This window comes from Monodelphis domestica, chromosome 8, assembly GCF_027887165.1.
Source record: "Monodelphis domestica isolate mMonDom1 chromosome 8, mMonDom1.pri, whole genome shotgun sequence".
Lineage (NCBI taxonomy): Eukaryota > Metazoa > Chordata > Mammalia > Didelphimorphia > Didelphidae > Monodelphis > Monodelphis domestica.
The window spans coordinates 98,310,673-98,336,123 of record NC_077234.1 but is presented as its reverse complement, the minus strand read 5'-3'; the positions used below and the strand labels follow the sequence as shown (position 1 = coordinate 98,336,123).

Below are 25,451 nucleotides of genomic sequence, written 5' to 3'. Positions count from 1 at the left end.
TCTAAATCTATAAGCCTATGAGAAGACGAGGAGAAAAAAGTGCCTTCCTAGCATGACAGGTAGCCAGGGGGAAGAGAGAGAGAGGAGAGAAGGATATGTGGGAGAAACGCCAGGGACAGCATGGCTTCATGGAAGAGGGCATGAAGGGAAGTGACTCAGCAGGGGCTAAGCCTGGGTAGCAGGGAACAGAGAGGAGTGTGCCAGGCAAAAACTTAATGATGCAAGCCTGGGGAGGACCAACCCGGCTCACCACCTTGGTTTCCAATTCAAGAGCTCTACTGGAAAAAAAGTATTTACTGCCTGAGATTCTGCTAGTCTTGAACTACAAAGTGCTGCATAATACCTCACTTTCTACAACTCTTTCTGTGGCAATGTTTTGGCTCAAATAGCTTGAATTATTTATAGAAGGGTGTGGTCTGCTGGTTAAATAGGATCAGTTGCAGTTAAGGATGAGTAGATTTAAAGCTGTTCAGCTAATCATCTTTCCTACATTTTTTGCTTATTACTTAGAGCATATTTGATTTTTTTCTTTATAAGTAGGAATATGAAGCTGAGTAGTCATCATGAGTGTTTCCTCATTGTTGCTAGGCATAAAGCCAAAGTAGCACTAATTTTCTTAACGTGTATTTTTACCTGTAACTTTCTTCTATTTCAAAATAAAAATCAGTTTCAGGGTCTAGGAAGGGAAAAACAACACAGTTTTGACTCTGACCTCTGATTCAGGAAGGAAGAAACATTTATTGAATTTCTAACATATTAATTAAAAAAAAAAAACCCTTTACCTTCCATCTTAGAATCAATACTGTGTACTGGTTCCATGGCAGAAGAGTGGTAAGGGCTAGGCAATGGGGATTAAATGACTTGTTCAGGGTCACACAAATAGGAAGTGTCTGAAGCCAAACTGATCCTTTCCTTTTCAAATCATGTCTTTCCTGGCGATACTTATCTTTCCACTTGCATGCCTGTCATAGTTGGAAAAGTTACAGCATTCTTAGGCTGACCATAATTATACCTGTATACTGCCCATTAGCCACTTGAAACTTGGTTAAAATATTTATGTTGTTCCAAGATTAAAAATCATAGAACACCAGTGGGAGAAAGTTGATATTAAAAAGATTTTTTTGGTGTGTTATTTAGTAACGGGATTGGGAGGGATCATTAAGAGAATCATGGAATTCTGGAGAAGGGGGTGGAGATTCTCTTAATTTTGCTCAGTTCTGGGCACTATACTTTAATAATTACACTGACAAGGTAGACTGGATGCCAAATCCAATAATGAGGAGAGTGAAGGGCATCAAAATCATGTCATATGATGAAACTAGTTAATGAAACTGGTGATGAAACTAGAGACTTAGGGGCACACTTGAAGTATATGAAGGATTTTCATGAGAAAGTAGAATTAGGATTTATTCGTTTTGATCCTCCAGAGGTTAGAACTTGGAACAGCAATTATAAGAAATCAGACTTCCACTCAAAAACTTCCAACAATTAGAGATACTCAAAAGGGATTGCCTCTTAGGGAGTGCCTCATGATTAGAAGTCATCCAATGAAGGCTGTCTGATCACTTGTCAAAATACTGTTGAAGTAGTTCATCCTTTAGTTAAAGATAGTCTGTAAGGATCTTAGATATTTGAGCTAGAAAGACTTTAGAGACCATCTAGACTAAACAAGATACCTTTCGCCTTTGGGCATTTTCTTTGACTGTTCTCCATGCCTGGAACGTCATTCCTCATCATCTCTGTCTCTTGGCTGCCCTGGCTTTCTTCAGGTCCCAGCTGGAATCCTACCTCTACAGGAAGTCTTTTCCCAACTCTTCTTAATTTGAGTGACTTCCCTTTCTTGATTTTTTTCTAGTTTACTGTGAATGTAGCTTGTTTGATCACAGCTGCTTGCCCATTGTTTCCCTTATTAGACTGTGAGTCCTCGAAGGCAGCAATTGTCTTTTGCCTTTCCTTGCTTTCCCAGTGCTTCACACAGTGCTTGGTGACAGCAGACACTCAACAAATGCTTACTGATCCACTGAGTGACCTAATTGCAAGATAACTCTGGGATTTTATGTTGGACAATTCAACTTCACTCAGAAATGATTATAGTATATATATATTTTAGGGAGAGGCAGCACGAGGTAGTTAACAGATAAATGGCTCCAGAGTCAAGAAGGTGTGGGTTCAAATCCCACTTAAAATACTTACTGGCTATGTGACCTTTGAGCCAGTAGGCAAACCTTTTCCAGGGCAAATTCAAGCTGTTGGTGAGTCCCCAGATTACCAAAGAGAGTTGATGGAGAAAGTGCTTGCTTTGGAAAGCTGGATGGAGGGGTGGGGTATGCAAAAAATGTCCTCAGGCACTCGGAAGAGGGGGAATGGAGCAGCTCCCCAGTGTTGGCTCTGCATATATGGCACATCTTCCCCAACGCTGCTCTAGGAGCTTACTTTCCCAGTATTATAAATAATGCTTTAAGACTACAAAATACAGAAAAGTTGCCAAGATGCCTAGGTAGAAGGAATTTCCTTATCTGAGATTTTCCTACATCACTGAAATCTCATGGCTAGTTCCTAACCTGGTCATTTTTCAATATGAAGGACACTAATGTGACTGACTTCTCCTTCTACCTTCCTTTTCAATAAAAGAAAACAAAATAACTTTACCTACTTTTGATATATTAAGAATCTGGCAGTTTCTTACCTTTTGGAAAAATTTCTTTTAAAGGTACATCTCCAGGGGGCAAGATTCTGACCACTTGGTTAGAATCTAATAGAATCACACAATTGTTCTGTTTTGGCGTTCCAGATTTACTTTTTCCTTTATACAACATAGATGTAGATACAATCTCTGCACCCAAAGATGACTGTCTTTTCCAGGAATAAACTTCACTGGGTGACTGAAAAAGAGAATCAATTCAATGTCATAACTTACTTAGCACTTAAATATCAGCAATAAACTTTCACTTCCCAAGTATAATGAAATTATATATATATATATTTATATATTTTATAATTCTGAACCTGATGAACACTAGCAATCCTATTTTTATATGAAAAGAAAAAGATTATACATGAAATTATAAATATTTATTATATATAGCTTGAGTTTTTAGGGAAAAAAATCTAATAAATTTATTACAGTTTCAAAACTATACTGCTTGTCTATCTCCTCCTCTGAATAACATTCCCTTTCCTTTGTGTATTAAAAAATGTTTAAATGATACTTTCTCCCCCCCCCCCTTTTTTGTGCAAGCATCACTATCATTATATCCTCTCCAGATCCCAAAAACTTAAAAAAAAAAAAACCCTTGTAACAAATGAATATAAACAAAACAAATCCACACATTTCTTTGTTTCCTGCTACTGAATTCCTCCTTCAGTGCTCATGGAGTTGGCAAATTTCAGGGCTATCTCGGGTTAGAATGCTGATAGCTGATTCTCTAAGTACTCAGGGCTTGCTACAGGCTTCAAAGCCCTTTGTGGTAATTCGAATCAGTTCAGACAGTAGTGAATCTGTTGAGGCTTCTCTATGTTCTCACCCAGGGTTTCCTTTCTTTTGGTTAGTTAGTACTATGGGCTTCAGAGATTCCTGGACCTTTCCAGTACAAATGTGGGTTAGCTTCAGTCTTTTCCACTTGCCATGGCAATCACTTCTTTGGTGAATGGGAAACCTGCTGTCTTTGTGCAGTCATAGGCTAGAAGAAGGAGTTTATTACAATTTCTCTTTGATTATTTGGGCTAGTGCTATTTTTAGATCTTTCTGGAGTGCATGTGGGAGAACTGGGTTCTTCCATAACCTTTCACACCACCAACTTAACCACAACTGTCAAATATAGATATTTTTATTTGAAATCATTCCATATCAACTGGAAAGATCAAGCTGCCTCTGCTGTAAGCATGGTTTTCTGAGAAAAAAATAATAGAGAAATCTACAGACTATTGCTCATTTTTAAATATTCTTCAGTGTGGGAAACTATTTTCTAAAGGCCTAGAAACTAGCTTTAGTTATATGAGAGAAATTATATGCCAAATGATAGATTTAACAGAGGATAGAATATAGGTTGCTTGTAAGGAGATTCCCCCCCCCCCCCATTGTATTTGTATCCCCTTTACTTAGGATGGTGCTTGGCAGATAGTGCTTAATGAATATTATCTGATAGCTCAAACCACATGTGTTTGAGGAAAAGAAGGAAAATTACATTTACCAGCAGATAAGTATTATAATAAACACAAAACTTAAAGTAATAGTTCCCAAACCTCTGTGGCCACAAATGTCTCTCTACTCTGAGATCCTAAGTGTTGGGACTCCTTTTCAAGAAATCTATCCAGACACAGAAATCATGATCCTGAGTGAATAGTGTAATATTCATTCATTCATTTATTTATTTATTTTAAAACCATTAGAAGAGTGGTAAGGGCTAGGCAATGGGGGTTAAGTGACTTGCCCAGGGTCACACAGCTGGGAAGTGCCTGAGGCCAGATTTGAACCTAGGACCTCCTATCTCTAGGCCTGGCTCTTAATCCACTGAGCCACCCAGCTCATCCTGATAGGTTTTAACATGTTACTAATTCATGGAAACTTGGAAAAGGACCTCTGTTAAACTCTTAAATTCTGGAACCATTATTTCAAAGTGGAGAAATGTTGCTAGAGCAGTGATGGTGCTTTTTAGATAGCATCTTTTTAGAGATGGAGTGCCAGGCCCTGCTCTTCCAGAGACCTCTCCTTCCCCACCTTACCCCACACAGGGGAGGGAGAAAGGACTCCCATTGAGCTTCTGGGTGGAGGGTGGGGGATGTGAAAAAATGTCTTCAGGCACAATGGAGAGGGGGAGGGGAGCAGCTCCACCCAAGTCCCTCTGCCTTTCTAGTAATAAACTAGGGGGAGGGAGAGGCGTGGCTTTGTGCCCACAGATAGCTCTCTGTGTGCCATCTTAGGCACCCATGCCATAGATTTGCCACTACTGCTCTAAAATCACTCATACACATTTGTTAGGAACATGTAAGCTTTTAAAGGTTATGAGTAATACTTCAAACTTAATGAAATGTAAAATATTCAGGAAGAATTCCACTTTAACAAATAGTATCCCATTCCATAAAACAAGAGAATTTTTGTATGATGGCCTATATACTTGATAATATGGTAAAATGAATTATGTTGAATTATTATGGAGAAAATATGTTCATGAATTGTTTATTTAGGAGATGACTTAACAAAGATATCTTTTTGGTATGGCATTCCTATGTGGCACTCATATTTCAATTTCTATACAATGCTAACTATTAGCTATTTTCAAAATAATCTATTAATGTAGATTGTAACAGTATATATATATATATTTTGAAATTACCTAAAAAACAAAAGCAACCAAAAATATTCCTTGCCAATGCAATTAAACTGTAAAATGAAAGCATCATGGTGGAGATAAATTGAAATATTATACTTAATTTCCATCATAAAGCAATTTATAGTACTTAAGAGGTTATTTTTGGAAGATCTGAAAGCTATATGAAATCTACAGGTATTCAAATCAGCACAGGTAATATCCTTTACTGAAAATAGTTCTATATACATAAATTCTTCCTTACTAATTTAATCAAACAATTTGGAAAACTATGTAAATTTTTATTAAGATTATTTTATATTACATTCAACTAAAATACAATGGAGGGATAAATAGTGATATATTTACCCTCTCAGGAACATTATTTTATAATAATTTTCTTTTGTATAACAATTTATTTATATATAGTATATTATCAGATCTTGCATAAACACATTTAAAAATCAATAGTATATAATATCATATTTTCAGAGCATAAAACTAAGATTACATTTTAATGAGATTTGAAAACATCACAATAATTTTTATATTCATTTAAGTTTATTAAAAGGCGATTCTATCCATATTGACTATGCCTCTCCCCCCAGGTTTGTTTTCTTTTTTGTAAATGGAAGTTGAGTGATTTTTTTTTTAAACCTTTACCTTCCATCTTGGAGTCAATACTGTGTGTTGACTCCAAGGCAGAAGAGTGGTAAAGGCTAGGCAATGGGGGTTAAGTGACTTGCCCAGGGTCACACAGCTGGGAAGTGTCTGAGGCCAGATTTGAACCTAGGACCTCCCATCTCTAGGTCTGGCTCTCAATCCACTGAGCCACTCAGCTGCCCCCGTGTGATTTTTTTACATGAGAAAAGTTTCTAAAATTAGTTGTTATGATTTATACCAATGACCAAATCTGAATGTTTTAAAATGAATTTATTAACTTTCCAACTTTCTATACTATGTCAGATTATTATCTTATGGTTACTTTTACACAGACTAAAGAAGCTAATATTATGCATTATTACTTCATTAAAAATGTGAAAGAAAATCAAGTGAAATGAAGAAAGACAGTCTAGTTGTCAGTTTCAGTAGGATTAGTTTTATATGTTCAAATGTCATTTCCTAAAATTTTCTAAAAAGGAACCAACTTTTTAAGTGAACTTCTTTTGATCCTTTTAAGAATATTTTTTAAAGAATCATAACTGAAAAACGTATCACACATTTCAGTTAGAAATTATTATTGAAAGTAAAGATATATTTTTTCCCATCCAAGTTCATAGATCCCCTGAAGTTTATCCACAGGTTCATAGATCTTGGGTTAAGAACTATTCTAGGGCATCTTAGAACATATTTATAGATTAACTTTATGTATGTAACAGAAGAGCGATTTTAACTCTACCTTTAGAATGACAATGGTAGCTGTCCCACTGATATCAAGAAGCTTTGTAGGAAAAAAATATAATTATTCCCTTTATACAAGGCCACAGTAGATGCTGTATTACAAGAACATGTTCTAGTAGTCTTTGTTATGTGATACTGTAGCAGCTGTCTTTATATTTGATAATTCATGCAACTGAGAAAAGCATGACAATTTCAAACATAATATTATTATTTGGGTTTTGCATTTCAAATTATTAGATTAGGCCTTATTCAATAAAGTAAACGGACTCATTTAGGCAATTACATTAACATTTAAAGGCATTTCAGACAACCATATTATGTACAAGGCTCACATTTTCCTCTGTAAATGATATTCTCATCCTGCCTAAATGATATGAGGGAAATTTGAACAGAAAATGAACTGTTTAGTCAGAGAATTTGAAGAAGCATCTAAGGCCAGATAATTCTTTCTCTGGCTAGGTGGTTCACAGAGCCACCAGATTTCTCACCCATTTGACTTTAACCACCTTTTTCTTCAAAGGGAATGGCCCATCCAAAAAGGAAATGAGTTCAAATTAATATCTTAAAGTCTGAGCAAAACACAGCAAAAGTGGTTTGATATTTTTGTAGTTGAGATTGTTCATTCCTCGGGAAAAATCCTTGCGTAAATTCAGTCACAAAATGTGCCAAAGGAATATATTATTTTCCTATTCTTTGTTCAATTTTTCTTCAGTATAAACAAGTTCTTAAAAAAATTTTTGTTTTAAACATTAAAAAATTTTTTTGAGTCTCAGATTTTCTTCCTATCTCCTACCCTCCCTCACCACTGAGAAGGTAAAAAATGTGATATCAATTATATATATGAAAAAATTTTAAATGAGATTATATTTAAATTTTCATTTAGAATTCATTCATCTCTCTCTGGAGGTGGATAGCATTTATCTCATCATGAATCCTTTGGAGTTGTCTTGGATCACTATATTGATCAGAGTAGCCAAGTCTTTCAGAGGTGATCATTACAACATTATTGTTACTCTGAACACTATTCTTCTGGTTCATCTAACTTCACTTTGCATCAGTTCATATAGGTCTTGCCATATTTTTTTTTTTCTGAAACCAACCCCATCATCATCTTTTATAGAAAAATAGTACTTCACTACAACCAGATGCCCCAGCTTGTACAGTAACTCCCCTAATTGATGAGCCTTCTCTTGATTTGCAATTCTTTGTCACTACAAAAAGAGCTGCCATAAATATTTTTGTACCCACTGGTTCTTTTCCTTTTTCTTTGATCTCTTTGATATTCAGATTTAGTAGTTATATTGCTAGATCAAAGGATATGCACAGATTAATAGCCCTTGGGGCATAGTTCCATTTTAGAATGTTTGGACCAGTTCACTACTCCACCAACCATTCATTAATGCATCTATTTTCCCCTCTAGTATTTGTAGATTCTGATAGGTATGAAGTGCTATCTCAGTTACTTTAATTCACCTTTCTCTAATCAATTGTGATTTAGGGCATTTCTTCAAATGATTTTGATAGCTTTGATTTCTTTTTCTGAAAATTTCCTGTCCATATCTTTTGGTCATTTTTAATTGGGAAATGGATCTTATTTTTATAAATTTGATTCAGTTCTCTATATGTTTGAGAAATAAGTCCGTTAACAGAGAAACTTGCTGTAAAATTTTTTGATATTACTTCATTGTCGATGGAACATTTTTTTTAATTTAGTTTTTTAATGTATTTTCCCCTGGTTACATGATTCATGTTCTTTCTCTCCCCTTTTGCTCCCCCCTCCCAGAGCCAACAAGCCATTCCACTGGGTTATACATGTATTATCACTCAATACCTATTTCCATATTATTCATTTTTTGTAATAGAGTAATCTTTTAAAAACCAAAACCCCACACCCAATTCTCATATAAACAAGTGATGAAGCAAATGTTTCCCTTTTGTATTTCTACTCCCATACTTCTTTCTCTCCATGTGGATAGCATTCTTTTTTATAAGTCCCTCAGAATTGTCCTGGATCATTTCATTGCTCTTAGTAGCAAAATCGATTACATATGATCGTTCCACAATGTTTCAGTTTCTGTGTACAATGTTCTTTTGGTTCTGTTCATTTCGGTCCACATCAGTTTTTGGAGATCTTTCCAAATTATATGGACATCAAGCAGTTTATTGTTCCTTATTGCACTATAATATTCCATTACCATAATATACCACAATTTGTTCAACCATTCCCCAATTGAGAGACACTCTCTCATTTTCCAATTTTTTATCACCACAAAGAGTACAGCTATGAATATTTTTGTATAAACATTTTTCTTTGTTATCTCTTTGGGGTATAAACCTAGTAGTGATATTGCTGGATCAAAGGGAATGCAGTCTTTTAATGCCCTTTGGGCATAATTCCAAATTGCCTTCCAGAATGGTTGAATCAATTCACAACTCTACTAGTAGTATATTAGTGTCTCAATTTTGCTACATTCTCTCCAACATTTATTATTTTCCTTTACTGTCATATTGACCAATTTTCTAGGTATGAGGTGGTACCTTGGAGTTGTTTTGATTTGCATTTCTCTAATCAGGAGGGATTTAGAACATTTTTTCATTTGATTATTGTTTTGATTTCTTCATCTAAAAATTGCCTATTCATATCCTTTGAACATTTGTCAGCTGGGGAACGGCTTAATTTCTTGTACACTTGACTTAATTCCTTATGTATTTTGGAAATTAGACATTTGTCAGATAATTTTGTTATGAAAATTTTTTTCCTGAGTTTGTTGCTTTCCTTCTCATTTTGGTTGCATTGGTTTTGTTTGTACAAACCCTTTTTCATTTGATATAATCAAAGTCATTTATTTTACATTTTGCAGTGTTCTCTATCTCGTGGTTGGTCTTAAATTCCTTCCTTTCTCATAGATCTGACAGCTTTATTATTCTATGTTCACCTAATTTATTTATGATTTCATTCTTTATATCTAAGTCATTTACCCATTTTGAATTTATTTTGGTATAGGGTTGTAAACCTCAAATTTCCTTAGACTTATAAATGTTGGAAATTTCACCATTGGGATATTTCATACTTGGAAAATTTATTACTGATAGTCTATTGGAATGGGAACCCCATTGGCATGGGAGGTTCTTTCTCTTCCCTTCTTAAGATTACTTTAGGACAGAAACCCTTTGCTGAACAATGGAAAGGACTTTGACCTATGCTTAAGCATAGAACAGGAATTTCTTTGAGTCTTGATTGATTTTAGAATTGATACAATGGAGATACTTGGAATAAATCTCCACCCTATTCAGTCCTAATAGGATTGAGTAAGGGCTGCAGCCTAGATCAAAATTTAATTATTCCAATCTCTACCATACTCAAGTTAACAGGATTTAGAAAGGGCTGTAGCAAAGGAGAAAAGATTTAATCATTTGAAAATATGACCTTCAACAGACATGTGCAAAAGCCAGAAACCTCTGGGCGGTCCTGGGTTAAGCGAGAGCCTCCATTGACAGGGAAATTGATGAAGAGTGATTGGTAGATGTGAGGACTGAGGGGAGGCAACTTGGATGGTTTCCTTAAAGATAGGAGGGTCTGGAGATTGGAAGAGGTGGAGGTTTTGGTCGGTGTGGTTCCTGGGCTCTGAGAAGGCTTGCTCTGAAGGAAGCTGAAGGTGGGGGCCTCTGAGACTGTTTCTCCATTTTGGACACGTGAGTAATAGGGACTGATCTCTTTTCTTTGCCCCAGCTATCTAAGGGCTTGGGCCTTTTGGCCCAGCCTAAACAGAAGGGGTATTTAAGCCCTATTCCCTTCTCTCCCTTTTTCTCTCTCTCTATCTCTAATTCCCTTCTTACTCCTATTGTAATTAAACTCCAAAAAAGGCTGACGGTTGACTTGAGTTTTTCATTTAGGAATTACATAGCTGATTCCTTGGCGACCTTAAATTAATATATATCAGTCTTTTAAACTGATTCCCTTGTAACAGGGTATAAGATGTTGATATAAACCTAATCTCTCCTTTACTGTTTTCCAATTTCCCAGCAATTTTTGTCAAACAGCGAGTTCTTATTCCAAAAGTTGGGGTCTTTGGGTTTACCAAACACTAGCTTGCTGTAAACTCCTGAATGAACAATGAAGGTACTTAACTCATACCTCAAGTAACTCACAAAAGGCAAGCTTAACAAAGAAGTGTGAAGTACTCAAAAGATATAATCTAACCAGAGAAGGTGAGAACTAAAGAGTGATGAGAACTAAAGAATGGGCAGTCCTGGATAAAGTGTCTACTGTGATTGGTAGACGTAAAAATTTAGGGGAGGTGACTCTTTAAAAGGAGGCTAAAAGTCAGTTCAAGATATTATTCTGAACTCAGTTCAGGAGATTGAGTTCAGTGAAGGACTGGAACCCAGCTTGGATACAGTCTTGTGGTGAGTGATAAGACTGACTCCCTTACCCTTCGGCTCAGGGAGGCCAGTTTGGCCAAGGTCTTTAACTACTGCCTGGCTCAGCCTGAGCCAGAGCAGTTTAAATTAATTAATTCTCTCTCTCTCTCTCTCTCTCTCTCTCTCTCTCTCTCTCTCTCTCTCTCTCTCTCTCTCTCTCTCTCTCTCTTTCTCTCACACACACACTCTATCTCTCTCTATTTCCTTAATTCCTTCTCTCTCTATTAATTAAAATCTCCATAATTCCCAGCTGACTTGGGTATTTTATTATTTGGGAATTTTCCCTGGCGACCAATCATTTAGATTTAAGTCTAAACACTAAAATTATCATTTACAATTACAAGGTTATCTGAGGTCCTTTGTCTTCTATAATATCATATTCCAAGCCCTTGGATCCTTTAGTTTAGAAGCTGCTAAATCTTGTGTTATCTTTATTATGACTCTATGATATTTGAATTGTTCATTTCTGACTGTTTGAAATATTTTGTTCTTGACCTAGGAGCTCTGGAATTTGGCTATAATATTTCAGGGAGTTTTCATTTCAGAATCCCTTTAAGGAGGTGATGGGTAGATTTGATGCAGTTCCCTATATGTTTGAGAAATAAGTCCTTTATCAGAGAAACTTGATGTAAAATTTTTTGATATTACTTCATTGTCTATGGAACATTTTCAATTTTTTAAAATGTAGTTTTTAATGTATTTTCCCATGGTTACACAAGTCAGTGGAATGTGTTTCAGTAAGGAGAGAGTCATTAGCTAAAGCGGTTTGTTGGCAATAGTCAACCTGGGGACTTCTCAGCATTGCCATCTCATTTATAGTCAGTTTCTCTTATGGGTGTTATCTCCCCCATTAGAATAGAAATTCTTTGAGGGCAGGAGTTATCTTGCTTTTTTATTTTTATCATGAGAGTTGAACATAGTGTTTGATACATAAGAGTTTGATTAATTCTTTTTTCCTTCATTCTCTCATCCATTCATTCTCTTTCCAGACTGGCAAGAATATAATACAGTATAAACCTATATGACATTTAAATGCTATAAGTAAAAGACAAAGAAACATAATCTTTTAAAATGGAAGGAGTTAGGTGGGATATTGGAGAATTATTTTGGGACATACATTTATTCTAAAAGTTTTATTGAAAATGATTATTTTTGAAATTACCATACAAATTTATATGTTATAAATGAAGTCACCTAAGATATATATTAAATCAATAGTTAAATTATTTTGTTGCTTACCATTAGATCTGGGAAACCAACAAGCACAGTAGCATAATTATTCTCATCAGAGAGAATCCGGTTAGGAGAGGCAATCTTTTGTCCAACAGCTAAACTTAGATTTTCTGATGATAGTTGGTTGCTTGAAACTTTATGTGGTATATTGAATTCTGATTCTGAAGTAAGGAATTAAAATGGCATATTAGATTCATGTTCTCTTGGGGAAAAGCCATGTTATTTATATTTTGCCCTGGCCACCAACAGTCAGATCAAAGAGACAGAAATAAGAACTTCACATTTGATTGTACTCATGCAACTTATAATTTATAATTTTAGGCTTTTTTCCAAAATCATTTCAAGTAGGCTTGGAATATATCAATTTTATTAATCATGAAAAGTGTCAACAATAGTATTCCAAAGAAGATCCCAAACTGACACATATACTGTTTAGGCAAAAGCATGATTTTTTCTCTCAGAGTTATTATAAAATAAAAGCAACTGGATTGATGTGGCCATCAATATATAAATAAAATAAAATATAAAAAATAAAATTTATTAAGTACTAATATTAAGTAGACATTTAATAAAAAGAACCAAACAAATCTTATATTAGAAAACTTTATTCTTGTCCAGTGATAGAATGTGACTGTTGGTAAATGACAATTTTTCTGAGTCCCAGTTTCCTCCTGCACTAATTCCTGTCCTACCTAACTGAAAAGGTTGTTGCAATGGTCAACTAAGAGAAAGCATGTAAAAGTACTTTACAAATTCAAGAGGATTACACATGAGTGAGCTATTAATAAAAATGTGTTATCAGTTTTTAATACAGAAAATACAATTCTCACTAGAATGTGAGTTTGATTTATAACCAATAGAAACTATGGGATCCTAAGAACTATTAAGAATTAAGCCTTTAAATTAGTGCATTAAATTAATCCTTTCTTCTTATCAAACATAATATTTTTTTTCAATACCAGAGGACAATATGTAAGCACCAACACACACCTATGAATAGATAAAAACATGTCAACAGACACGTGAAATATTTACCTTTTGTAAATCCAAATCCTGTGCTCACTGGCTCTTCTTTTAATATATGCAACTGGCAAACTCCTTTTTCTTTGGATTCCACATGTCCAGGCTTGGCTAAAAGGAATTTCCTATAAACAATGATAATACATAACTAGACCTGACTTAAATGATAAGTTTTCCCTTTTACTTATCAACCATAGGGGAGTCTAAGAGAAAATAATTTGCTTTCCAAGTTCCTTTTCTTCTTCTGTTTAAAAGGCTATGGAATCACAGAATCTCAGAATTAGAAGGGATCTCCTCAAAGTCATTTAGACCAATCAACATATGTATACAAATCTTTTTTAACAACACTCAATAGGTGAGAGTTAATCTACTGCCCCAGGGGCAGAATACTCCAATAAGAGTATCTTGAATGGCTAAAATGTATTTCCTTCTATTCTGAAAAGTTTCTGCCATATGTACTATTGCTCCTGATTTTGCCCTGTAGGGGCAATCTGAACAGACCTAATCCTTCTTTCACAATATGTGCTCCCTTTAATCTTCTCTTTTCCACAGTAAATTTCCTCAGGTCCTTACATCTATTCTTGTCTTTGGTTTTGAGACTCCTCTGGATGTTATCTAGCTTGCTGATTTCCTTCCGAAAATGGCGTTCCTACAAGGAGACACAGTACTTGAGGTCTCATACCAAGAGTATCACTGCTCTCATTCTGGACAATATGCTTTAAAAAAAAAATTAGTTTAAGAACATGCTTACCGCAGAGCTGACTTCAAAGCTGGGAAGTTTAAGTTTAAGCCCCAGCTGACACATATTGGCTGTGTGACCCCAGACGGGTCACCTAAGTGTCCCCAAACCTCTCAGAGCAACTTTCTAAATGGCAAAACACTTGTTGATCTGGTCTGATGGAAGGAATTCCTTTATTTAATTCATATTCCCCTATAATAATGACATCATAGATCCTGACCCAGAAAAAAACTAGCTTTTTGGATGACTAGTTAGCACTGTGTGCTTATGGTCCACTTAAATAACCAGGTCTTTTTCACACAGATTGCTGTTTTATACGTCTTCTTTATTCTATAGTCATACCACAAAGGATATCCCAAAAGTTTTAGTACAGTTAAACAACGAGTAAAGCTTAAATAGCACTAAAACTTTTGGGACACTGTGCATACAGTTATTATACATGTGTGCATACATGTACACACATATAATCCACTCATGTACAAGTTACATACGTGTACATGAACACCTACATACATACACACAAAAACTTGCACACACAGGATGACTTAAAACTCTTAGTTCAAAGTGTAATAGCTTAAAACTGCATTCAGATGTTTGGGATACACTGTATATCTATATCTATCTATCCATGCACGTGTATATGTTCATCTACATATATGAATGAAATAACACATAATACATGCATAGATACAGGTATAGGCATAGACACATATGTATGTGTATATCTCTCTATCTCTTTCTCTCTCTCTGCCTGTCTCTCTCCCTCCAGGATGACTCAATAGTCTTAGTCCAGGCTTTAGGAACGTAAGCCTGCACTCGGATTTTGGGACATACTGTGCATGTAAACAGAAAGTATGTAAGGGGACTTAGAAAGGGATGACATGTAAAAAGTATGCTAATAACTGAGCAACAGACCCTCCCTTAAAAGAGGAGGTGTCATTGGAAGGGGACAACAATGATAAAACAGTGACTTCTCTCATTATCAGAAACTCTGATTCCTCTGAGGATTAGGAATCCATCTTTCCTTTAGAGAATATCCAGTGAGCAGAAGCTCCTGCCACTGTGTGGCTCCCCTGGCCTTCTTGTTTGGGAGATACTGGCAAGAGAATCAATCACTCGCACGGCCTACCAAGGAAGGCTGCAATCTCTTGTCCCTTGGGAGGGCACTGGAAGTGCATGAAGCCAGGGGTGCAGAGGTGTGAGGAACTTGCTACTGACCAAGCTCCCAGAGAGCTGAAGCTCTGTATTAGGCAGACCTGACAGCTCCTTCAGTCAGGCTGTTCACAGTCTAGCAAGAGAGGTTCACAAACACAAGCGCATCCAAATAAGGACATGTGAAACAGAAATAGAAGTGCACAAACAGATGAAACTTGTGGGGGTAAATTCCGTCATTGACCAAAAAATCAATGGTCTGGGAAGAAGATGGAGAACTCTAAAGAACATATGACTGAAACTAGTTTGCATGAATTAGGCATGAATACGGCCAATTCTCAATGACCTATTCTAATGAGGAAAAAGACCACAACAAGGAGATTACAGATAACACCAAAATTCACTTCCACTATTAATTTCAACCATGTCACTTGAAACAGTTTCATAATTATTTTAAGAAGTGATCACATACAATTCATCTGAGTTTCCTTCTCTCTCATTCTACATATTCCCACTTAGAACTGAGGCAATAACAAACAGTGAAACAATTAAAAGGTAGACAGAAGAAGAAAGGAGCCTGGATAGTACACAAAGGAAATAATCACTCTTTAAATTTCATATGGGGCATTATGTGGTTAAACCTACTGATTTGTATTGTTCTCGATCAGGAGCCATCGGTCTTCAGCTACTAGGAAAACTGACTTGAGGCTGATGGGAAGGAAGATAGTGTGTGTTTGTCCCTCCAGGACATCTAGCACAATCAGGCTATTTCTGTGAAAGGCAAAAAGAAAAAAAAAACTTCATCTGAAAAGGAATGGATGATATAGGGCCTCAGTTGAAATTAAAAAAAAAATAAGTTCTCACCCTTTTTCTCTGTAGAATACAAGCCAGTTTTTGTGTGAAAATTCTTTACACATTTTGTAAGCTCCCTAAAATTAAAAAACACACACACACATTATTCACATTAAGTATGTCAGTGTATTTTATATAGTTCACCTTACCTTGGGAATAAATTTACAGTACCATTGGTGAGAAAAGTAGAGTGGGAGAAGAGAATTCAAAGAGTTTGGGGTCAAATCCTAGCTATAAAAGAAGTACAATGAATTTGATGATGATTTCTTCATTTCTTCCTTCCTTTCTTCCTATCCTATCTCACCCAGCCTGGAAATGCAGGAGCCATTCATGAGCTCAATCTCACCACTGATTGGCAAGGGAACTCTGACCCACTCCATTTCCATGCAACCTTCTCCTGAAGATTCACTGTATTGGTGCCTAAGTGAAGTTAACTGAATGGCTTCATCCATTCCTGAACTCAAGTTATCAAGGACCCTCTACCTTTCCAGTAGCAAGGATCATATGTTTGTGCCACCATGCCCAGTGGGCTTGATGATTTCTAAGCTCTAAAATTCCATGACTCTAGAAAATTCATGCCTCTTCTTCCATTTCTCCTTTAATAAAACATTCCACTGATGTTCATATGAAGCTCCTCATTCAACTCCATTGCTTTTGTGGCAATACAAGATTAAGTTATATTTCAGGGCTGATAGTACACTCACAAAAATCCCAACACCATTTAAGATGAAATAAGAAAATGACCAAAACACAATGTGGAAGTAAACAAGTCTTTAAATAACTAAATAACCATGGAAATATATGCTGCATCACAAATAACATGAAGAATGCTGTAACTCTGTTACATATATATGTGGTTAATAGATTGGAATGCTTTTTTTTGTTGTTGTTGTTCCAGTTCCCTAAGACCAGGTATACTTCTCAGGGAACCATGAAGGGCGTACTCTATACAAATAACCTTTTCCTGAATGACAGAGGGAATTCTCTTGCCCTTGGAGGAAATGCTTTTTTTTTTTTTTAATATCTAGTTATTGTACCCAGAGGCCCTGTTTGTAATCTAATCACACAAATCTAAAATAGAAGTCAAGTTTTTAAAAAATGGGCTATGTTACAGCATGGTTAAGAATTAGATATGAATAATGTCCCCCAGTGGCTCATCATGTTTTGTTAGTTCTGGTTTACTATTTCTAGCATGTCCATATATGTGCAGGATTAAAAGCAAAAAAAATGCTATTATCTTTTGATATCCTTTCATGTATTCATATTCCACACATATACAATAGTTAAATTCAATTGCATATTAGCCAAAGTGTGGTGAGGTCTAGCAGAAAAGTAAAGATGTTACACTGATAAAGTGGGAAAATGTCCTTTTTTCATATGTGTTTTGAGTTTTACATTGGGGGACAATTTGAAACTCCTTACAGATTCTTCCCTGCTCCACCAACCGGTTTTCATAGCACCAAACTCATCTTCTGAAGGGAGGACAAGCCTTCGCAGAGTTTGGTCTCTGGTATCTAACAACAGGATAGCATTACTCTGTAAATAGAGAAGAGAATGGCACATTTAAGGTTAGTTCATTTTTTAAAGAGCTGCAACACTATGACCACAGGTCTCTTAGCAACCTCAAAGTTGAAGGAACTCATTATAGTTATAAATCAAATGGAATACATGAATAATGAACTAAAAAAACCCTCTGAAAACATAAAATGTTTTTTCCTTGCTAGAAAACTTTAACTCTTATGTGGTTTTGACTAAGAAATTTCTATTATTACATTATATTAAAAGGAATTCTCTTTAAGTTAATATGATCTATCTTTTTGTTTTTTGTTTTGTTTGGACCTGTGATTTCATTGGTTAGGGTACTGTCATTGAGAAAAATGCTCCTACTAATAAAAACTGACCAATTAGTATACAATTTAGAAATAAAGATATAGCAATAGACAGGACTGAAGAGGTCATTTAGTTCCATCCCCTCTTCATAGATAGAGAAATTAATAGTAAATGGCTTGCCCAAAAGGCCATAAAGGAAGTAAGCAGAAGGGAGGCAGGATTTAAACCGAGGTCCTCTGATTTGAAATTTAATGCTTGGGACATCCTGGGGTTAAGCCAAGATGGAGGTGTAGCTAGGGCAGCAGTTCCATGTCACCATGAGAATTCTCTCTGACCAAGATAAAAATATCGCCACAAAACAAATATAGGAGTAAAAGAACCGACAAGGAGACATATTGAAATAATTTTCAAGAAAAGAAAAACTCAAAAGGTAGGCAGAGACTATCTAGGGAACTGGGGTAAGAGGAGAACAGAGCCATCTCTTGATGGCAAGGAGTGAAGAGCAAGCCAAGAGCAAACCAAACCACCATCCTCCTGCCCCCTGGCCCCACATCTGCTGCCACAGGTTCTGAACTTAAGTCCAATCCAACATTCAGATCCTAAGACCCTTTCTGGACAAATAGTGGTCCAAGGTAACTCACATCCTTGAATTTTCAAAACTGTGGAGAAGTCCAGAGTCCCAGCACAGGGCAATCTGGGCTGAAGAGGGCCAATTCATGTAGGCCCATAGTGAAATGAGGGATTCCAGTCTGGGCTTGGGATAAAGACATAATCCACAGTTTGGGGGTGAGGACACAGTTCTCAGGGGGAGCCCCCACCATGAATATCTGTTTGTCCAAAACTAAGGCTGGAGTTCCAGGACAGGGCAATCAAGTGTGTGCCTGATTGGATCAAGAACACAGTGAGACTAAAAACCTGAGCCTAAGCCTAGGGCTAGAATTTGATAAACCCCAACCTGATCAAGCTCAGAGTGAATTCAAAAGTTTACACCCAAGCCTGAGGAAAGTCTTTAAGCTATCAGCATCTTGAGGGTCAATTGAATCAGCAAGGGGAGAGAGCACTCAGAGCTCTCTGTCCTCAGACCAACTGGTAAATTAGTAAAAACCCAGAAAATAAGCTGAGAATAACATCAAGGAAAGACTGAAGTTTAAGAGGATATTCCAACTTCCCAGAAAACAGAGCCTACCTAGAATTAGATATGAAAAATGAGCAAACAACCAAAAAAGCACCTAACTCTAAAGAATTTTTATGGAGACAAAAAGCAAGGTACAGACACAGCAGGGGACAGCAAAAGCAAAGGAAACACACACAAAGTCCAAAAGAAAAATATGGATTGGACACAGCATCTGGAAAAGCTAAACAAAAACAACCCCCCCTCAAAAAAAAAACAATGAAGAGAAGCAGAGGAAAAGTAGGGAAGAGAAATGAAAGTGATGCAAGAAGAACTGGGATAATTGAAAAAAGAGAACCAAAAATTGACAGAGGAAAATCGGACCTTAAAAATCAGAACTGACCATCTAGAAACTAATGATTTCATGAGAAAAATCCTAATTTTCATGGAGCTTCCATTCTATCAGGGGAGATCGCTTGTATATAGATGATTGCATACATACCTCATGCATGCTGAGGTATGCATGCATACCTCAACACTTGTCATTCAGTGTAACTGCTCATTAAGAATTTGTGTTAGAGATATTTTTAAAAAACAACTCATAAAATGCCCACTGGCATTTGAAGGCTTTGCATATAATAGTGGCATCTTCAGAGTTTCCCCTAATAAAACACATTATAGCTGAGTCACCATTCCATTGGTTTAGCAAATTCTTCATTTTTAGACTGCATTATTTTAAGATTTTTTTAAAAGCAAAAGTCTTTCTCACTAAATATGGTAAGATTTATAAAAATATCTATTTTCTGCACTAGGGCAATCTGAAGCCTTTAATTTTTCTAAGTAAAAGGAAAAATTCAAAATGTTAATATAAACTTAAGCCACATTTCACAAATATAATTATGGTAAGAATGTAGTTAACTTGTGCATGAAGTTGGTGTGTTTTTGTTTTTTCCTTTCCTAAGTGCTAATAAGTCAGGCTAACTGAACTGAAAATGGCACTTTTCCTGCCAAGTGACATAAAGCATACATGTTACCAGCCACGTTGCTCTGTTGACTTAGTTTTTACGTTTTTGAGCAGTCGGCAATATGAGAAAGCTGTAGTGCTCCACCCCTTTGGATGCTAATGGTTTCCTTCTGCACCCAGTGACTAATGGCATATTCTGTCTGTGTTTAATAATAGAAATTTGCGTCATCTGTGAGTACATCTAACTTTGGCTTTGGCACTCCTTCAAGGGGGCTGGGAGGAGAAGCTGGTCTGCCATTTTGTTATGTTTGTACTCGACTGGGAGCAAAGTCACCTTTGGATGACCTCACAGTCCTGAAGTCTGGAATTCCAAACTTGGGACAGATGTAATAAGCAATTTGGGAGTGGGGGTGGGGAATGCACAAATCTTTATTTTTAGTCAGGGTAAAGTTTCCCTTTCCTCACTTAAGTTATTATTTTAGCAAGGAATTTTTCAACAATTTCTTAAACTGAAAAGAGAGGCACATTTATAGCAAAACTTAATTTCAAAAAATAGGAAATAATGAAATAATGGAGGAATTCAATGTTTTATGAATATTTCTTAGCTTATTTTAATGAGGAATAGTGGGATTCATAGGATTTTAAAGCCAAAAGAGGTCACTGAGTCTAAGCCTTTAATTTTACAAATGATATAACTAATTATAATGAATGTTTTTTCATATTTAATACTTATAATTACTTATTATTATGGTTCTCTGACATAAATATAAACTTCCAGGAAGGCTCTTCCTCACCAGGACCTTCCTCAAAAGTGGGCAGATAAAATAGGAACTTGGAAAAATGAAGTCGCACAGAGTAAAACAGCATAGAGGTGAGGGTGGACATCACTTTTAGTTATCTGTAGGAGTTCTGAACCAGTTATGCACAGAGATTAATTAATAGATAAATAACTGTCTAAAACAGCTACAGGTCACTTACGGTTTCTTAACCTGGGGCCTCTGAACCTTTGTAAATATTTCAGTATAACTACTCTCCTTTGCATTCCTAAGTGTCTTATTTTATGCATATTTTACATGAGAAGGGGCTCATAGACTATCAAAGGGCGCCACAAAAAAAAGTGATAGAACAAAAGGGTTTTAAAAGTCATCTAGAAAAAAATGTGAAGGATGGTAGGCTAGCAGTACCAGATCTTAAAGTGTACAATAATGTAGGAATCATCAAAACAATCTGGAACTGGCTAAGAGATAGAAAGGTGGATCAGTGTAGTAGATTAGGGGTAAATGACCTCAGCAAGCTAGTGTTTGATAAACCCAAAGATCCCAGCTTTTGGGACAAGAACTCACTATTTGACAAAAACTGCTGGGAAAATTGGAAAACACTATGGCAAAAATTAGGGTTAGATCAAAATCTCATATCCTATATCAAGATAAAGTCAAAATGGGTATAATGATTTAAACATAAAAAGTGATATAATAAGTAAATTAGGGGAACACAGTTTACCTGTCAGAACTATAGAGAAGGGAAGAATTTATGACCAAACAAGAGATAGAGAACATTACAAGATATAGAATGAATAATTCTGATTATAGTAAATTAAAAAGGTTTCATACAAACAAAACCAATATAACCAAGATTCAAAAGAGAAACAATAAACTGGGAAACAACTTTTATAACCAATTTCACTGATAAAGGTCTCATTTCTCAAATATATATAAAGACCTAAGTCAAATTTATAAGAATCCAAGTCATTTCCCAATTGATAAATGGTCGTAGGATATGAATAGGCAATTTTTAGATGAAGAAATTAAAGTTACCAATAACTATACAAAAAAAATGTTCTAAATGCCTCTAGATTAGAGAAATGAAAATGAAAACAACTCTGAGATATTACCTCACACCTATCAGATTGGCCAATAGTATGGTAAAGGAAAATGATAAAGATTGGAGGGCATGTGGCAGAATTGAGACACTAATGCATTTCTGGAGGAATTATGAATTTATTTAATTGTTTTGGAGAGCAATTTGGAATTATGTCCTAAGGGCTTTAAAAGAATGCATACCCTTTGATCCAGTAATACCATTACCGAGTCTATATCCCAAAGAGATAGAAAAAAATTGGAAAGGACCTGTTTGTACAAAAATATTTATAGCTGCTCTTTTTGTGGTGGCAAAGAATTGGAAACTTAAGGCATGTCCCTCAATTGGGGAATGGCTGAATGAATGGGGTATACGACAGTGATGAAATACTATTCTGCTATAAGGAATGATGAACAGGATGATTTCAGAAGGAGCTGGAAAGACCTACATGAACTGATACAGAGTGAAATAAGCAGAACCCAGAGAACACTACACACAGTAACTACAACACTGTGGAGCAATCAAATGTGATAGACCTGTTATGGTGAACCTATGGAATGGGTGCCAAAGAGGGCATGAAGAGCACTCTCTGTGGGGATGGGGGGACAGCGGCCACATGCATGTGGCTGTCCCCACACCCATTCATAACTAGAAAGGTAGAGGGACTCTAGCAGAGCTGCTACCTTCCCCCTCTCCACTGTGCCTGAAGAAATTTTTTCACATCCCCTGCCTGTCTACCCAGTAGCCTAATGGGTGCACTTTCTCCCTCCCCTGTGTGGGGTAAGGGGGGGTGGCACACCCAGTACTCAGTGGGGGGGAGGGGCATGGCACTTGGTCTCTGGGTGTGTGGCACTCAGTCTCTGGTGGGGGTGGGGTTGAGGCTGGGCCCTCCATCTCTAAAAAGCTTGCCATCACTGTGAGAGACTTTACTTCTAACAGCAATGCATTGATCCAGAACAATTTTGAGGGATTTATGGAAAGAATGCTCTACATCCCAAAAAGAACTGTTGGAATAGGAATGCATATGAAAACATGATTTATCACTTGTTTGTCTGCATATATGTTTTGTGGTTTTGGTTTTATAAGATTATTCACTTACAAAAATGAATAATATGGAAATAAAAAAATTAAAATTAAAATGGAGAGAAAACATCCTTAAAAAACCCTTTATTATTTCAAGCTTCTCTTCAATATCTAATATGTGCATACTTAGCATATAGTAGGCACTTAATAAATGTCTACTTATTGGTTGATTTCAAAAAATCATCTAGTTCAATTCCATTATTTTCACCCTAGAAGGGAAGTGTCATTGTAGGGCAAATTAAAATACCTAGAGGTGGCAGTAAGGCAGAGTTAACCACATGGACCTAAAATCTTTCCCCCAAAAAGATTTTCACAATAATAAATGTGATTATAACTGACAAAACCATTTAGACTTAATATTGTTAAATGATTGCATACTTTGAAAAGAGAATAACTGCAATACACTTAGATTTGGAGATAAAAAGAATTTTTAGAAATATATTTGGAAAGAAACTGTTTGAATAAGGGTCTTAAAGCTTAGATTTTTTGTTTCAAAACCCTTTTCCTTTGTCTTATAATCAACACTCTGGATTGGTTCCAAGGCAGAAGAGTGGTAAGGGCTAGGCAATGGGTATTAAATGATTTGCCCAGGATTACACAGCTAGGAAGTGTCTGTGGTCAGATTTGAACTCAGGATCTCCCACTTTTAGGCCTGGATCTCAAACCACTGAGTCGCCTAGCTGCCCCCTTAAAGCTTACATTTAAACTCAGACTTTGATGACTTGTGCTTTTGATGGCAAATTCTTCAGAGCATTGGTTCTCCTATGACTGAAAAATCAATGTACACTACATGTATAGCAGATGCCATTTCTCTTTGCTTTACCTTTTCTAATTGTTATGCACATATAGGAACTCTTTCTGGTGTTTTTACCTGCTCTTCATGAAGAATCACGAGACCTTTGAGGGGATTTCCTAGAGGTGCTACAGTCACAAAGGGATGCCACACTCCACTGGATGTCCTTGGAAATAGATCATAAAAGTCCACAAAGTGACCTTTCTTCCCAGACATATTCATAAAATATAAGGCAACAGGATTGCATGTAACTACATAGAGAATACTTTCCTCATTTTCTGAAATAAAAAAAAACAACAAAAGTTTAGGATACTCAATAGGATTTCCAAAATTCAATTCAGTTGAGTTTAATTAATTAATTAAATACTTACTACACGAAAAGCTCTATACTAGCCTCTAGGGAGAGGAAGCTAAAATATAAAACATCCCTATCCTCAAAGGATTTCCATTCTATTTGAGGGTGGGGGAGAAGGGAGAAGCAATAGGCATACAAGTACTTCCAACTTCTCTAGGATACCATTATCTTTCCAATCATGTGAGTTTGTATTCTTGAAATGATACAATTACTCCCTTTCCCTAATCTTCGCCCTCCCAGTCTCTCCCCTGATTCATCAAGATAGATGAGGTCTTAGGAGATAGTCTATTCCCTTCCTTTTAATGAGAAAAGGACCATATTTAAGTCTTTCCAGTGAAAAAAATTTATACTTCCAGAAGACTAAATTCCACAACCTCTTTTTAAAATTATTTATTGAATCTGGTTGTCAAGAATTTTTTCCTTATTTGTGACCTAAATATTTCATGTTGAAGCATAAACTCATTTCTTCTTGTTCTGCTGTTAAGATGGATAATATGGTTAACATCCTCTGCCTTGCCTGGTTTCTCTCCCTCCCTCCCTCCCTCCCTCCCTCCCTCCCTCCCTTCCTCCCTCCCTTCCTTCCTTCCTTCCTTCCTTCCTTCCTTCCTTCCTTCCTTCCTTCCTTCCTTCCTTCCTTCCTTCCTTCCTTCCTTCCTTCCTTCCTTCCTTCCTTCCTTCCTTCCTTCCTTCCTCCCTCCCTCCCTCCCTCCCTCTCCTTCCTTCCTTTGTTCCTTCCTTCCTTCCTTCGTTCCTTCGTTCCTTCGTTCCTTCCTTCCTTCCTTCCTTCCTTCCTTCCTTCCTTCCTTCCTTCCTTCCTTCCTTCCTTCCTTCCTTCCTTCCTTTCCTTACCTTCTGTCTTAGAATCAGTACTGTGTATTGGTTCCAAGGCAGAAGAGCAGTAAGGGCTGGGCAATGGGAGTTGAATGACTTGTTTAGGGTAACACAGCTAAGAAGTATCTGAGGCTAGCTTTGAACCCAGGATCTTTTGCCTCTAGATCTAGATCTCAATCCACTCAGTCACATAGTATCCCCTGGTTATTTTTCATATTTCTGAAATAATTTAATTTTATTAAACTAATTTTGTCCAAGATAAATAATTTTATTGTCTTATTTTCTTTCTGTGGATATCATTTTCCAACCTTTAGGGCTTTCCTAAAAACTCTCCAAAATTCTCATCATTTTTCTACTTGTCTTCCAGTGACCTACTCCCTGCAAACCTGACTGTTTTCTATAACTCTGAAATGTAAACTCCCTGCGGTTGGAAATTGTCTATTTATTATAATAAAAAATACTAGAACTCTTGTGTAATGCAAACTATTCATGAGTACTTATA

General features: G+C 36.3%; 1 protein-coding gene across 3 annotated transcripts in view; it reads right to left on the bottom strand.

Moving 5' to 3' along the window:
• The window catches only part of VWA8 (von Willebrand factor A domain containing 8), a 463,626-nt gene that overhangs the window by 121,332 nt on the left and 316,843 nt on the right, over positions 1–25,451 (bottom strand). For all 3 annotated transcript variants that reach the window (XM_016425025.2, XM_007501527.3, XM_056807819.1), the window contains 7 exons: positions 23,842–24,041; positions 17,548–17,661; positions 16,138–16,202; positions 15,919–16,044; positions 13,398–13,507; positions 12,369–12,523; positions 2,687–2,882 (listed from right to left, as the gene is read on the bottom strand). In XM_016425025.2, the coding sequence (XP_016280511.2) occupies positions 2,687–2,882; positions 12,369–12,523; positions 13,398–13,507; positions 15,919–16,044; positions 16,138–16,202; positions 17,548–17,661; positions 23,842–24,041 (966 nt within the window). The remainder of the gene's footprint in view (positions 1–2,686; positions 2,883–12,368; positions 12,524–13,397; positions 13,508–15,918; positions 16,045–16,137; positions 16,203–17,547; positions 17,662–23,841; positions 24,042–25,451) is intronic.